Source organism: Wyeomyia smithii, chromosome 3 (genome assembly GCF_029784165.1).
Source record: "Wyeomyia smithii strain HCP4-BCI-WySm-NY-G18 chromosome 3, ASM2978416v1, whole genome shotgun sequence".
Lineage (NCBI taxonomy): Eukaryota > Metazoa > Arthropoda > Insecta > Diptera > Culicidae > Wyeomyia > Wyeomyia smithii.
This window is the reverse complement of record NC_073696.1, coordinates 100721652-100738308: the sequence shown is the minus strand read 5'-3', so window position 1 is coordinate 100738308 and position 16657 is coordinate 100721652. Positions and strand designations below refer to the sequence as shown.

Genomic DNA, 16657 nt, shown 5'->3' with positions numbered 1-16657 from the left:
ATCGGCGATTTTAACGCTAAACATCGTTCATGGAATAATTCTCAAAGTAATTCCAATGGCAAAATTTTATTCAATGATTGTTCTTCAGGATACTATTCTATTTTGTCTCCGAATAGTCCTACATGCTTTTCTTCTGTAAGAAACCCTTCAACAATTGATTTGGTGCTAACAGATCAAAGTCATGTATGTAGTGATTTGATCACACATGCTGACTTTGATTCTGACCATCTTCCAATAACTTTTTCTTTATCACATGAATCAGTTTTAAACCCTATGAGCTCTGTTTTTAATTATAACAAGGCTAATTGGGAAAGATACAAAACTCATATTGAGAGAAATTTCAATAATGAGCTTGATTTGCAAAACGAAGTGAATATTGATTCCGCTTTGGAAGCATTAAAATGTGCAATTGTTGATGCCAGGAATTATTCTGTTCCAAAGGCTCAAGTGAAATTTGATTCATCAATAATTGACGAAAATCTTCAACTTCTAATTCGTTTGAAAAATGTACGTCAATATCAACGTTCTCGTGACCCTGTTTTTAAAACTATTTATAAAGATTTACAGAAAGAGATTAAACATAGATTTACTCTTCTGAGAAATCAAAATTTTGAGACTAAAGTTGAAAAATTGAAACCATATTCAAAACCATTTTGGAAGCTGTCGAAGATTCTTAAGAAACCTTCAAAGCCTATTCCAGTTTTAAAAGATGGTGAACGTTTTCTTGTATCCAATGAACATAAGGCTCAAAGACTTGCTCAGCAGTTTGAGAGTGTTCATAACTCAAATTTGAATTTTGTGAGTCCAATTGAAAATGAAGTCACACATCAATTTGATTTAATTTCTTCCCAGAATTTTTTACCTGCAGAAATAATTGAAACTAACTTGAATGAGATTAAATCAATTATTAAAAATTTCAAAAATATGAAAGCACCTGGTGACGATGGAATCTTTAATATACTAATCAAACATCTCCCTGAGAGCACAATGGAATTTTTAGTGAAAATTTTCAATTGCTGCTTCAAAATTGCATATTTTCCCAAATTATGGAAAAATGCAAAAATTACTCCCATTTTAAAACCGGATAAGAACCCAGCTGAAGTTTCAAGTTATCGACCAATCAGTTTGCTTTCTTCAATAAGTAAACTGTTTGAGAGAATTATTCTTAACAGAATGATGTCACACATCAACGAAAATTCAATTTTTGCAAATGAACAGTTTGGATTTCGCCATGGGCATTCCACAACTCATCAATTGCTCAGAGTTACTAATATGATACGAGCTAACAAATCTGAAGGTTATTCCACTGGAGCTGCTCTTTTAGACATAGAAAAAGCATTCGACAGTGTTTGGCATAAAGGTTTGATTGCGAAATTGCAAACTTTTAATTTTCCAATTTTCCTAATCAAAATTTTAAAAAATTATCTTACTGATCGAACTCTGCAGGTTGTCTATCAGAATTCAAAATCTGATAGATTTCCTGTCAGAGCAGGTGTACCTCAAGGTTCAGTCTTGGGTCCAGTCCTGTACAACATATTCACTTCAGATCTTCCTGATTTGCCTCCAGGATGCACAAAGTCATTGTTCTGCGATGACACGAGCATTTCCGTAAAAGGAAAAAGCCTTCGTGTCATATGCAGTCGATTGCAGAAAAGTTTAGATATTTTTTCTTCCTACTTGCAAAAGTGGAAAATCTCTCCCAATGCTTCTAAAACTCAAATGATAATTTTTCCTCATAAGCCTAGGGCTTCTTTCCTCAAGCCAAACAATAATCACGTTGTCAAGATGAATGGGGTTATTTTAAGTTGGTCCGACAAGGTTAAGTACTTGGGACTAATTTATGATAAAAAACTTATTTTCAAAGAGCACATTGAGAGTATACAAGCCAAGTGCATCAAATATACGAGATGTTTATATCCTCTTATTAACAGGAATTCTAAACTTTGTTTAAAGAACAAACTTTTGATTTACAAACAAATTTTTAGACCAGCAATGCTTTATGCTGTACCGATCTGGTCAAGTTGCTGTTCAACAAGGAAGAAAACGCTCCAAAGGATTCAGAATAAAATTCTGAAAATGATTTTGAAGCGTCTTCCTTGGTTTGGTACACTCGAATTACATAGACTTACTGGTGTTGAACCATTAGAAGCTATGTCAAATAAAATTATTAACAATTTTCGACAAAAATCGTTGCAATCCTCAATTGCTACGATAAGCTCTCTTTATAGCCAAGTTTACTTCCCCTTTTCTGACAAGTAGGTTTAAATCCCTACGAATGATAAGTCCTAATTGCGAAAGCAAACAAATCCTAACAATTAAAATTACAAATTTCTAACAGTGTTGAGAAGTCACCATTTGTGATTGGACACACATACTCATTATTTACTAATATTTATCATAAATACTTAAGCTACTAACAAATCCCCCCTTAAAAAAAAAAAAAAAAACAATATCTGAAGACCAAGATTCAAACCAAACCCTAATAATTAAGGTTTCCACTTCAAACTGAAAATAGAGTAATATAATAAAATAGAATGCAGTAATATCGACACTGCCAATTAATTTCAATTTCAGCGGTATTCCATAACAACTTTCCCCGCAGTTCTCAAGCTCCCAAGGAACTCGAAAAGATGATTAGGTGCTGCCGTAAGGAATTTGTGTTTTGTATTTGAATAAATTACCTTCCGGTTTCCCTATTTAATGGGCACCAGATAGCAGCACAAGGCAACGAAACACACTTTTCGCTCCTTCCTCGTTAGGAAACATTTGAAAAGGGTTCCGAAGTAGTCCCATACGGGAAACTACAGGGAAACCAGTGCAGGTGTACAGTTCATCACTTCAAAGCCGGATCAACGGAAGCCACGTTCTAAAATTAATGACCGAAAGTCCTCGAGGCAAACGGAACGCAACTCGCTACGGCACAGAACGCAGAAAGGGTGTGCTGCAAACGATCACTTATCGGTATCTTTATCAGTTATGTAGATCTGCGGTTGGCATCGCATGGCCCGGGACATAGCGTCGATGCCGTCTTTCGTAATTTGGTAAATTAAAATGACACGTTCTACAATATGTACTTACTGAAATCTATTAACAGCCGACCGTAGCCTTTACGCTGGTAGGGTGGCAAGGTGAGAATGCAGGACACGTTGTAGTTCAGGAACGAGTTTTTCTCCTGCGGGAATAAAAGAAACCGAACGGCTTGTTTAGCTTTTATTAGATACATATGCCAATAATTATATAATTAAAAGAGTGGTATACACGTAAATTGCGTTGTTAGTTATTTACTGACACTTCCAGCACGAAAAGCTTCGGCAAAATTTTGGCATTTTACGCTGGTTATTATCCTTTAGGAATATGATCATATTTTAATCACGTAGGAAACGTTACTCTCACCAGTGAAAATAACTTACAATCTTGTCTGTTCGAGCTTTGAACCATATGAAGCCCCCCAAAAAAGAAGCTTCCCAATTTGTCCCGGTGCATGATTTTTTAACAGCAGCTTCCTACACAATGCTTTTTTCGAGACCCAATTTATATGCAGTTTTCCAGCGATTTAGCCGGTAACAACGAGCGCACCGTTTACCATTTCGGGATTTGTCCGCTAATGGATTATTTCACGGTCGTGCGTCATCCTCTTATTTTGTGTGTGAGCAGAAAAAAAGAAACAAGCAAAATGACACCCGGACCGCAGGAGCAAAAATCGTCGCTGTCGCGTTCAGGGCGGCCGTAGCCTTCGCCACTTATAAAGCGTTGAATGGGCTGCGCAAAATGAAAAAAAGTAAAATGAATCATATAATACAAGTAAGGGACCATACTTAAATGACGTAGCATTTATGAGGGGAGGGGGGATATCATCATTTTGTGACAAGCTGTGACAAGGGGGGAGGAGGGGTTCTAGTAAAATCGACGTAGCATTTTTTTAAAGACTGATTATTTTTCTACATGACTTGATCTTATTGATATTATTCCCTCAGTCTCTGAGGTGTACAGTAATCATCATCATCTTGAATCGTTCTAAATCAAAAATAATAAGCGATGACATGATGACATGAAAATGTTCGCTGATGTTCAGGAAAGATATTTGAGAAAAAATAATAGGTATGTAATTACTAAAACTTGAGATATTATTCACAAAACTACGTAAAACATGCAAAACTATGTCTTTCTGTGCTTAATTTGCCTCTAAATCAAAATTCAAAGCGATGACATATGATTCTTTTTTCACTAAAATGTTTGTTAATGTTTAGGAAAGGCATTTAAGAAAAAATAATTAGTATCTGATCACTAAAACTTGAGATATTATTTACAAAACTACGTAAAACATGCAAAATTATGACTTTTTATACTTAATTCGTCTCCAAATCAAAATTCAAAGCGATGACATGTGATTTTTTTTCATTAAAATGTTCGTTGATGTTTAAGAAAGACATTTGAGAAAAAATAATAAGTATCTAATTACTAAAACTTGAGAAATTATTCACGAAACTGCGTAAAACATGCAAAATTATGACTTTCTCTGCTAAATTTGCCTCTAAATCAAAATTCAAAGCGATGACACATGATTCTTTTTCCACTCAAATGTTTGTTAATGTTCAGGAAAGACATTTGAGGAAAAATAATTAGTATCTGATCACTAAAACTTGAGATATTATTCACAAAACTACGTAAAACATGCAAAATTATGACTTTTTATACAATTCATCTCCAAAGCAAAATTCAAAGCGATGACATGTGATTCTGTTTTTTATTAAAACGTTCGTTGATGTTTAAGAAAGACATTTGAGAAAAAATAACAGGTATCTGAGTACGAAAACTCGAAATATTATTCACAAAACTACGTGAAACATGCAAAATTATGGCTTTTATGTTGAATTTGCCTCTAAATCAAAACTCGAAGCAGTGATCTATGATGTTTACTGTAATAAAATGTTCGTTGTGTTTAGGAAAGATATTTGAGGGAAAAATAATAGGTATCTGATTATTTGAAATTTAAATATTTTCCACAAAACCACATGAAAAATGCAAAACCATAATTTTTTAGGCTCAATTTGTCTCTAAATCATAATTCAAAGCGATGACACGTGATTTTTTTCAATAAAATGTTCGTTGATATTGAATGACATTCGCTTGAGCTTGAGCTTGAGCTTGAGCTTGATTGATCACCACCGGTTGCCACTTCGTTACTGATCAGGATCGATTGGAGTTGTAAATCGAATTTAGTGATTCCTGCTTGGGATTTAGCTTTACGATGTGCATCTCCAAAAACCCCTGCATGCTGATCAGTACCGACGCCTGCCGGTCCAGAACGTAGATCAAAGGAAGGAAGGAAAGGGGTGTTAGTTCGATACTTGTTGTTACTAGAGGCCGGATATACTCCTGCACACTCCACAAGCACCACGGGTATAGGAATTTTGTGTTAGTTGTTTGTCGCGTTTCTTCTCTACATACGATAAAACTCTTGGCGGTATTTATGGGCCCTCGTCCACTAAGATATTTTTCGCGAACCTATCTTCTATGTATCTAAGACGTTTTGTTTCATTGATTTTAGGAGTACGACGGGAATAACGAGCTTTGTACCAATAGAGGAACTGACCGACCCTTCCAATTTTGAACCCGACGTGCACGCACTTTCCCGAGGTTAGTGGTGCGATCTTCGATATATGAACTCACGAAAGCGCGCCAGGTGCCAACATGTTTGAAACCTCATCATATTTGCAGTGACGGGATACAAGCGAATCGTGGAGGTTAAGTAATTTCGGTTACCTTACGTATCGTACGACTCTACGCGTTTCTGCTCATGAACACCTTAATTTACCCATTCACGAATCAATGAGTAGCTTTATTTCGTAAGACGTTAAACTTTATTCGGAAACTGTAAGCCGCCCGCAATTTTAGAGGATATAAAATCTACAACGCGTTTTTCTCTTGTAATATAATTTGGAATGAGCTAAGTATCCTAATGAATTCAAAAACTGGCAAATTTATATGCATCCAAAGCCCTTAAAATTCAAAAACAAAAAATTGCATCCAACAAGATTTAAACACTATTAAATAAAAAAAATTCAAGTGTATCAACATTTGTCCAAAAGCTAGGAAAATCATGAAAATAATAGGGTTAAATGACCGTAGCCGATCAGAACTCTTCATGACAGACGAAGCACTTAGAAATTTGTCGCGTGTGAATGATAGATGATCAAACATGATAGATGATCATCAAGATGATGAATATAGTAAAACCTACGACACGCTGAACCGCATCCGAGCCAATCTCCGCTTTTCAACCACATCAAGAAGTTCAATTTACTACCCCATGAAAACCAAAAAAATCTGTATTCTTTCCAGAAAATCTGCAATCTGCATGCAGATATCTGTATGAAAAATACGCAAGAAATCTGTATGAAAGCAGACAAATCTATATGTATATGTGGCCTCACTGGTCACAACTGAAATGATCTGCTATAATTTAGAACCAAACTGCATCGCCCGAAGGCAAACAAAGCCACCAATAGCTGTCAAACGCAAGTGCGCGACGTCACCGTGCGATGGTCTATTTGCTGAATACACATTCTCATGTCAGCCTACTGCAACTTGCAAGTTGATGCAACGTAAAAAAAAATCATGAACACATGAACGCGCTACCCAACACACACAGCAAGTGATCGAGAGAGAAAGAATCAGAAAATCGGCATCTTCGAAGGTGCCTCTGCGGTCGTAAGCAGCACAAAAGGCAGAAAAAAAACAAATTCTCTCTCGCTCACATGCCGTTCAAATCGAATGAAAGAAAAGCTGTGTGCCTTAACATAGGTAGTCAAAATTTCACTCTGATCCCGTTTCAAACACGACGTGAAATATCACCAAAACCAATACTTAGCTTCTGTTTCCTGTCTCTCCAGTTGCATTTTGCAAGCCAGCAGCAGGAACCACAAATGCAAGAAAGCTTTGCACTTCGCTGCGCGCAAAGCTCAGCGGAAGATAAAAAAAAACACACAAACCCAATCGATGTCAGTGGAGAGGACGTGTTGAACCTCATTCCTTCTTTACGGTTTCCACTCTCTTTTCACTAACACTACCGTTCACTTGGTAAAAATCAAAACGTACACGAATGGCGAACTATATCTTCTGTGCCAATTTACACTGCATAATCACTTCCATTTTTGATCTTCTAATTTTCACTCCACTCTAACTAATTTGTATCTTACACACGCGACACCCGATATACTTGAAAATTTACAACCTTTCATGACCTCTAGTGCGAAAATACATGTGAATTTTATTAGAAATTTACGGACCGATTCAATGTACGTGGACGAACGTGAGCGGCGAATAACTCCGACCTCGTTGATATTGAATGACATTCGAGATAAAAAATAGTTATCTGGTAACTGAAAAATAGAGATATTATTAATAAAACTAAGTAAAACATACAATATCATGAATATTTTGGCTCAATTTGTCTCTACATCTTAATTCAAAGCTACGATATATGATTTTTTAATATATGAGTATGAGTGATATATGAGTAAAAATAACAGTATTTTGGTTACTGAAAATTGAGATATTATTCACAACACTACGTTAAACAAGCTAAATCATGAATATTTGAACTCAATTCGCCTTTATATCTAAATTCAAAGCTATAATATGTAATTGTTCTTCATTGAAATGTTTGTTAATGTTCAGGAAAGACATTTGAGGAATAATAATAGGTATCTCATTGCTAAGAGTTGATATATTACTTTAAAAACTACGTATGTTTGAAGATGATTTTCTGCATACAGAAAAACACATTAAAATACTCTTTTTAAAATTTATATATATTATACATATAATGCATGCAAAATTTTGACTTTTTGATCATGAGCTCAATTCGCCTGTTAATTATTTTTTCAATAAAATGTTCGTTGTTCCTTCAACATCTGCAAATATTTTCTTGCAGAAGAATTTATGTTTTAATTTGGTGCGAGTCGAGCAGAAAAAAATACATTTCTGATGTTTTCGTAGTTTTACGAATAGTAACACATTGCGGAATTCGAAATATGTTTTTACTTTTACCAAAACTAGATCTTGGCACATTTGGCTGGAGTAAAGGCCGCATTTCATTGGTTTAATTTTTTTTTATTTCTACGTAGTTATGTGGATTAAAACGTTAACTTCTTCTCAGATGTGTTCCTTGGACATCAACAAACATTTTCGTTATAAAAATTCACATGTTATCTCTTTATATATGATTATAGAGGAGAACTAAGCATGTCACGCTAAATTCTTCTTACTTTGATTTCTTTCTTCTAAAAGTTACATAAAAAGATGTTTTACTGTGAACGATTGACGAATATCCGGTTATCACCCGAGTGTGGTATATTCGGAACTCGGATGACCCCACATAACATTTTCCAAAATAACGACTTATGGTTTCAGGAAAATAATCTAAAGTGGTATTTGGCCAACCATTTCAATACGTCCGAAACTTCCGAACTCCATACGTCATTTTGAAATCCGAAATGGCGACTTACAGTTTCTGTAAACATCCCCAAATCACAAAATTCAATCCAATATTGGTATTTCCGTTCTGTGCGTTCTCAAAATGTTTAAGTACTTAAAGTGATGTTGGACGTATAAGATGTGAAATATTTTTGAAGTGCTAATAATGCAATGAATTATAAAAAATGATTCCTAATTTTGAAACTTTTGATCCCGAGCATCGCCGGGAACGTTCAACTAGTTTATACTAAAAATACACTAAATCATTGCACAAAGTATTGCAGCGAGATCTGTCGAAATGTTTTTATCTGTTACATTCTGAGATCTTTTGAAAGCTCTGCTACATAAACAATCACTTGGATTTCCAAACATACAATCTGTTTTGAATACAAAAATCGTTGCTTTTTTATGGCTTTTAATAGTGAAAATTATGAGATACTCGTTTCATTTCCGGAATAGTTTCTGTGTTTTCTGCAGACATGGATCATACTAAGTTGTTTAAACACCTTTACTCCTTGTACCAAAACACAAGCCCTTCGAAGCAGAAGATGCAGTCACGAGTTTATAAGTTGTAAATAAATTAAATTAAACACGATTTTTTTCTCAAGTATTTTTTGTATGTATGTTACTACAGTCAGGCTTTTATTACGCGGGGGATACTACCTCGTAAAAAATACGCGTTAATTCGAAAATCCGCGTAAAAAAACCACGATAATTCAAAAATCCGCGTTAAGTGAACCAGCAAAAAGGGCTTTGAAAAAAACCCAAGACGCTCTAGAACCAGTATTTAAAATTGTCCTCTTTGACGGTCATTCCGGATCTTTCGGAGGGCGTTGGGTATTTTTTGGACTAAGTCTTCTACTAGATAAACACTTAAACGTTTCTGGTTCCAAACCCACGTTAATTCGAAAATTCGCGAAAAAGTTTTTGAATTAGCGCGGTTTCGCGTAAAAAAACCGCGTAATTAAAGATCCGCGTAAAAAACCTCGTAAAAAAATCCGCGTATAAAAAACCGCGAAAAAAAACTTGTATTTCTGTACGTTTTTTCAGAAGCGGAGAGGGAAGGGGGGGGGGGGGTAATCGAATGCAACGTTTTTTTTTTCAGGAGGGGTTTAGGTTTTGTGACCAAATGCTACGAGGGGGGAGGGGGGTCTTAAAAATCAAGAAAAAAATGCTACGTCATTTAAGTATGTTCCCTAAATAAATTTCGTTTTATAATTAACCTGACAACCGCCTCTTAACTCTCATTAAACCGGTGGACAAACTTCGGTTCGTTTCCTCGAGACGACTCGAGGGAGAGAGAAAGCCGATCGCCTGGAGCCATCTGAAATATTTTATTCAGGATCATCTTCTGTATGTCAAAGGTGACTGCAGAGCACCATTACTGCTCCGAAGACTGTGTCATTGTACCGCTGCAGCAGCAAGGCAACGCAAGGCGTTCACCACGCCGCCCATGTCTTGATTGTGTGCTTTCCGAAAGGTGCAGGACTGCACGATCCCGAGAATGAGAAAGTTAAGTGTCAATGGATTCGTGACAACTTGTTTGAAATGCAGCAGTATGCAATGGTGCAGCGGTGCATCGCGTCATATTACCGTAAATTTTGAAAAAAAAACTAGATACTAATACTAGCTATACATTCATGCATTACATTTGATAAACTAGTCTAACACGTCCATTATTTTATTAAATTAAACAAGCCTGACATTTGAACCAAAACTGTAACAAATAGTTCTATCACGTGGAAATCAAACTTGAAGTGATAGAAAACCTCCGTTGGAATTTTGCAACTATGACTTCAAATTATTTCAATGGCGAAATTATTCCTACGTTGGAGTTCCCTTCGAAAAGTTTGTAAACAGTTTGAAATCAATTTGGCCAATATATTGTTGCTTTGGTATGTGAACTTCCCAGTCAATTTCTGCAGATGTAGCGTTTATTGACCTTGTTGAAGATGTTTTTCATCTCTTTATTTTATTTTTACTAATATTTCGAATGAATTTTTACCAAAAATTCGTGAAATTTACCCTTAAGCAAACGAATGCTATATCTAATTGTATTCTTTTAACGATCTAACCAACAGGAGAAAATTCCCTTCTGATTTGCAGTAACACATGTCTAAATTTTTACTTAATTCATTAGTTCCAAATTGAAATTTTGGTAGTAAACAATTTTACCTGCACAGCTAACATGATTTCCATTCGACATGCTATTTTCAAACATGTACAGTAGAATCCCTTTATAGCGACATCGCAAGGGACTGTCGTTATAGCGAAATGTCGCAGTAATACGAATAATGTTTGCATATGTAGAACAGAAGGTACCGTTGAGAATGTCGTTATAGATTCAGCAATGTCGTTATAGAGAGATTCGACTGTGCTATTGTCGCAATAAAGAATGACAAGTATTAGTTTTGGTATGCCGTTATAGAGGAAGGTCGTGATAGCGAAATGTCGCAATAAAACGAAGAATTTTAAAACAGAATAAAACAGAAGGGACGGTTGAGAATGTCGCTATAGCGAGATTTGTCACTATAAAAAGTGTCGTTATGGAGGGATTCGACTGTATTTTTAATATAGTTTATCTTCAGCTTTGTGAACAAGGTGAAACTATGAAAGGCTTGTTTTGTTTTGAGGCGAACACTTTTGCAGAAAGAAAAAAGTAAGCTTTAGGATTTTAATTGCTATATAACTACACTATTAACTAAATCACAATTTCAAACCCTAAATCTGATAACAGTAGCCAATCCATTTGTTTTCAATGGTACTGACCATAAGAAAAAGTTTACATTCACGGAATAATAAATCTAAGTTAACAGACTACAACTTTTTTATTACCCAGTCGCGAGTTATATAGTAGAACCAGAAAGTAAGATGAACTAAAGCTGTACGGAACCAATAAAAAATTCCATAAAATGCCTAGATTAGACGATTGTAGTGTTACAATACATAGACGATGGAAACTTAAAATTGGTTAAAACTCTGCGGTACGAAACACGATTACGGTCTCTAAAGACCAGCAGGCACTAGTCAGTAAACCGAACCGAATACCTACCGTCTCTAAAGAACGAATTGTTAACTAGGTTATTCCACTAGACATAACTGCGATACCAGCAACGGCAACTGCTTTTGTTAGGTCAGGTTTCACGGAAGCAAAAGTCTAAAATGGATTATCTAATTATAAACAACGCTGTTCCAAAGTGGAACTCCAATTCACGGTAGTGGCGATTTCATTCATTAAAATAAAACCAGAAAATTGGCACTTGAGTTCATGGTCAATTATGTGCGAATGCCGTCGTCAGCCGTTCGTAACGCAAGGTTTCATTCATGAATATTAACTTCCACTCACATGCGTACAGTACTACGCATCTTTAACATTCGCATTTGCAAACTATACTATATCATTTTGGTTTCCTCAAATAACAAAAAATTCATACAAAAAAAAACAGATACACGTTAATACAACCACCCATTTTCAAGCGTCGAAACTAGTATGAAGTTATTCGTCTTGGTTGAAGAAATGATTTAAGCACTGATTATATCTATAATTATAGGACAAATTGTTAACTATAATTCAAGTAATTTTGTAAGATTGATAGTCTAGCGGTGAGTTAAAAGCGGTGCGAAATCTTAGCATTCAACATCTTATTTATACATATCTTGATCAATTTCGTATACGAATATGAGTAAAACATAAGTCATTTTTACATAACATAGTCATTTTTTCTAAATGTCGTTCTATAAATTCATTTCAAAATTTAACAGTCGCCTGAGCTGTACGATTTGAAGTTGTAGAGATAAACCATATCAACCTTGATGCAACGAGGATATTTCTGGAAAAGATCACATTACAAATCACAAGCGACGAACCTGAACACAACAAGTCAACTAAGCAATAAAAAACTTCTGTTCCTTATTATTTCCACATGGCAGAAGATAAAGACACTATAAATCACCTTACCGTCTCATCCGCGCCAACAGAAGCAGACCTCAAAAAAACCTCACGTAGGCGACACAAAGAGGTTGCCCATATAACTGATTATTTTAAATTAGCATACGCAATTTCTACTAGGGTAAATGACCCAATAGTGGAGGAGCTAAGCACGAGTTATGCATGTTCAGCCATGTTTTGGCTAAGATAAACGAATCTAGCTGGTACTTTTCATTATTTTCTGTTGAAATGGGGTCTACTTGATAGTTTTGCACCTTAAAATTGACTTTGAACACGTTTTGAGGCTTGAAATTAACAAAAATATGCTGCACGCTTTTGCTCCAATAGTTGCGGTAGAGTTCCTATAGTTGCGAATGCGTGTTCCTATAGTTGCGATATATAAAACATTCGTGTTTGCTTGGTTAAATGAAGGTATTTAACTCGCTTGTAGTGGTTTTTAATTGTTTTAGTATTTATCATGTTGTTTTTAATCGGTTGACTAGTAGGTTGGCAAGTGAATACAAAAATGCACGAAATTAACCAAGAGACGGATTATGCACCAACTTGATCAGATTTTGGCAAAATTCAGTGAGAGTTTGTGGGTATGTAGGTTTTATTAAACTAAACAATTTTGCATGCTTCTCATAAAATTTCTCTAAACTAACATTTAAAAAGGGCTGAAGTTTTTGAGCAGTTTTTTTATAAACCAACGTATCTGGATATTGACTGATATTGAAACAAGTTGTAAAGGAATGAATTTTAGACAATTGCTTGAAATTTCATATAAAGATATTGGAAAATTTAATTTGAGATCCTACATGCATGAAAAATAATAAATGATTTAAATTTTGTTTTTTTTTTTTTTTTGATAGTCAATTTACCTAAACCTTTTTTGAACGATTTAAAAAAAATTCTAACAAAAATTCAGTCATGTTTATGGAACATTTTCAACGTAAAACAATGTTGGACATAAAAAAGACTAATAGCGCTCATTTTGAAATGCTTAGAAGAATTTTAGGCGACTAAAGTGTTTGTCTATAAACCTTGGCTTTAAGAAATCTGAGATAACAGTTTCCATATTAACTCACTTTTTTTTGAAATCTTTTTTTTGTTCAAGTAAAACTTTAGACACTTTCCTAAACGTCTCTTTCTCTTGTGTTTCTCTTGAAAAAAGCTAAAGTCTATTACCTCTGCTTCGTACCATGTCTGCGCCTACATTTTCGACGTTAGTGTTTACTAAAAGAGCCATCTAGTTTCTGACTGTTTCACAACAACATACTGCGAAAGGCTCGTCAAAAGAATTACAAGACCATAAGCAGTGATTAAGCATCGATTAAGAGGTCATACATAAGTAACGTAGCATTTTAGGGCTGAGGGCGGCAGACTTTGTGACCGATCATGTAAACGCGGGGGAAGGGGAAAGTGTGGTAATTTTCGAACCCAACCTTCCCCTTTCACAGTGATAAGTTACATCATTTAAGTATGTCCCCTAGTACCTACTTATCCTTAATATTCGCAATTCGTCCCTCATAATCTTCTCTAATAAACGTAAATCAGAAATGCGGAACATACCGCAACTACAGGAGAAGAGTATATCCGGTGATCCAATAGTGGAGGAAGTAATTTATAGATAATATGATCACCAATTACCGAACTTCACCTGTGAAACAGTTTCTATAATAAACTATTATCTGAGAAAATAATTATATGAGTATTAATCGTACTAAAAACACACACATATCTTAAAAACTTTGTGGACAAAATAAGATAATAGGTAGTGAAGGGTGCCTTCCAGGTAAGTTTCTGAAAAATACAGTTTTTTTCCAGTAGTTTGGATATTTTCAGTATATATTGATATAGTAACGTATGTACTTATGTTTAATCTATTGTTTCTTCAACATGTAGCATAAGCAATTCACCTCTAATTAATTTAAACGATGGATTTTAAAGCGATACCGCAACTATTGGTGCTACCACAACTATTGGATCATCTACCCTAAGTATCAACGGCTTACACGCACGGTACTTGCTCTGAACTTAAACCACAAAAAAAAACAAGTTAGCGTGGAAAACCTCATATTCCTCCATGGTATACAACCAGTAACAGTGAACGAACTTATAATGAATCATAAGTCTGTCAATTTGCACATCGTTAGCAAGCCAACAAGCTGGAGTGGTGGGGGAGATCACACAGAATAATGTGTTCTGACATTTGGTCTGCTTTTGAACTAGCGATTTTGTTTGTCATGAGCCTTTCCTCGGAATAGGGTGAATTGTTAAGCCATGGAGCCCATTTCCAGACTATTATAGAGGATATGACAGTCAAAACAAACGGTTTACCCTCTTGGTTTATCACTATTTTGCTACACCAGTTTTACAATTATTTGTAAAAAGAATTATAAAATTTCTATATGTGGTATGTTTTTCAAGTTGAATGTGTGGAAAAATTCGCATTGCCACAATCGCAATAACCACTTTTGATTTTAAATCAGCTTTTAAGAGTTGATTTTGCGAAAAATTTGATCATCCAAATATTTTACGTTTCAAATATTCAACCGGAATAGTGGTGATTATAAAAATTAAGAGATTAACTAAGCCTGATACAAGTTCCGATTTTTTTATGTCAAAGGTAATCAATGTTAGCCAAGGAAGGGGCGAATAAACAACACCGAGAAGACAAAAAGGAATATCGTCAATGAACATTTGTATGCAAGTTACGATGGTTGTAACTTGCATTCAAATGAATGTTGAACAATATTATTGTAACTCTATTACTAATTATAAATAGCTCATATTATATATGCTGTAGAAAAACCAACAAAACGGCTTGAAATTTTTTCCTTCCCCTTATAATTTTCAACATTTTTGAAGGGGAGAGTAACATGAAATTCGTTCTCCGGTGTCAGATTGCAATAAACGCAATTATAAAACGATTGAATCCAATCCTTTTAAAATCCAATCCACCCAAAATCAAGTCTAAATACGAGGTGCTCTGGTGTTTCTGATCTTATCAAAGTACAATCCAAATAAATTCCAAATCTGATCCAAACCAAACCCGATCCAAAACCAATTCAAACACAATCCAAATTCGATACAAATGAAATCCAAATCACTTGCAAATTCAGGACAACTACAATACACATCCAATACAAATTCAGTCCAAATCTGATGCAAATTCAAATCAACTCCAATCCACATCCAATACAAATGCAATGCAATCTAAATCCAATTCAAATCAAATCCAAATGCAATCCTAAGCAAATCCAAGACAGTTCACATATAATGTAAATTCAATCCAAACCCAATCCAAGTTCAATCTGAATCCAATCCAAATTCAATCCAAACCCGATCGAAATTATAATCCAGTCGAAACCAAATTCTGCGAAGATGAAGTCCTCCTCTATTGCTGGGCCATACGGAATTCCAACGTGCGTGCTGAAAAAGTGCACTGATGTTTAAGTTGAACTCCTGCGAGCAATTTTAAATCTCTCACTACCAAGTAGGACGTTCCCTACATTCTGGAAAAGTTCATGTATGACGCAAGTGTACAAGAAAGGAGACAAAACGGATATTAAAAACTATCGCGGAATACCTTCGCTGTCTGCTGGATCTAAATGCTTTGAGATACAGTAAGGTCGCTTTTTACGCGGGTTGCTTTCCTCCATTACTCAAAAACGGTACAAGATATCGACCTCATTTCAATCACGTTTTCCGTTTTAGGCCACCAGTGAACATATATCAGCTTCCAAAAAAAAACAAAATTTTTGGTGTAAATACTCAAAATTTAAAATATTGCATTTTGGTCTCTAAATTGGCCACTAGCATATTCAAACGAGGTTTTAACGTTTTAGGACGGTTTTCTTTGTTATATTTGCAACTCAAAAAAAAATCGTTTTTTACGCGGGCGCATACAAATTTGGAACGCATCCCCCGCGTAAAAACCCCCTTAGTGTAGTCCATTACTCCATTACATTACATTACTAAATCAAATCCAAATTTACGCACCGCAACGCACTCTAAGGTTCAAACAATAGTCACGACAAAATTCCAGAAACATTGTGTATGGTGTCAAATACCCTATGATAAGTAGGAGCTGATGATTCCAAGATGTGTACTACTTGTTCGATTTGGACGTGTCTACAAAAACCTTTCGTCAGTGTATTCGTAGTAGCATGTGAATTCCTAAGTATTTTACATTAGATCGTGTAGATCATGTAGTCAGATGATTTTTATAGAAATGAACTATAAACA

The 16657-nt window shown here is 35.2% G+C and overlaps 1 protein-coding gene across 3 annotated transcripts in view; it reads right to left on the bottom strand.

Moving 5' to 3' along the window:
• The window catches only part of LOC129730153 (histone acetyltransferase KAT7), a 177071-nt gene that overhangs the window by 131684 nt on the left and 28730 nt on the right, over positions 1-16657 (bottom strand). For 2 of the 3 annotated variants that reach the window (XM_055689246.1, XM_055689247.1), the window contains exon 6: positions 3079-3172. The exons of the other annotated variant lie outside the window; for it this stretch is intronic. In XM_055689246.1, coding sequence (XP_055545221.1) covers positions 3079-3172 — 94 coding nt within the window. The remainder of the gene's footprint in view (positions 1-3078; positions 3173-16657) is intronic. 3 annotated transcript variants of the gene reach the window in all.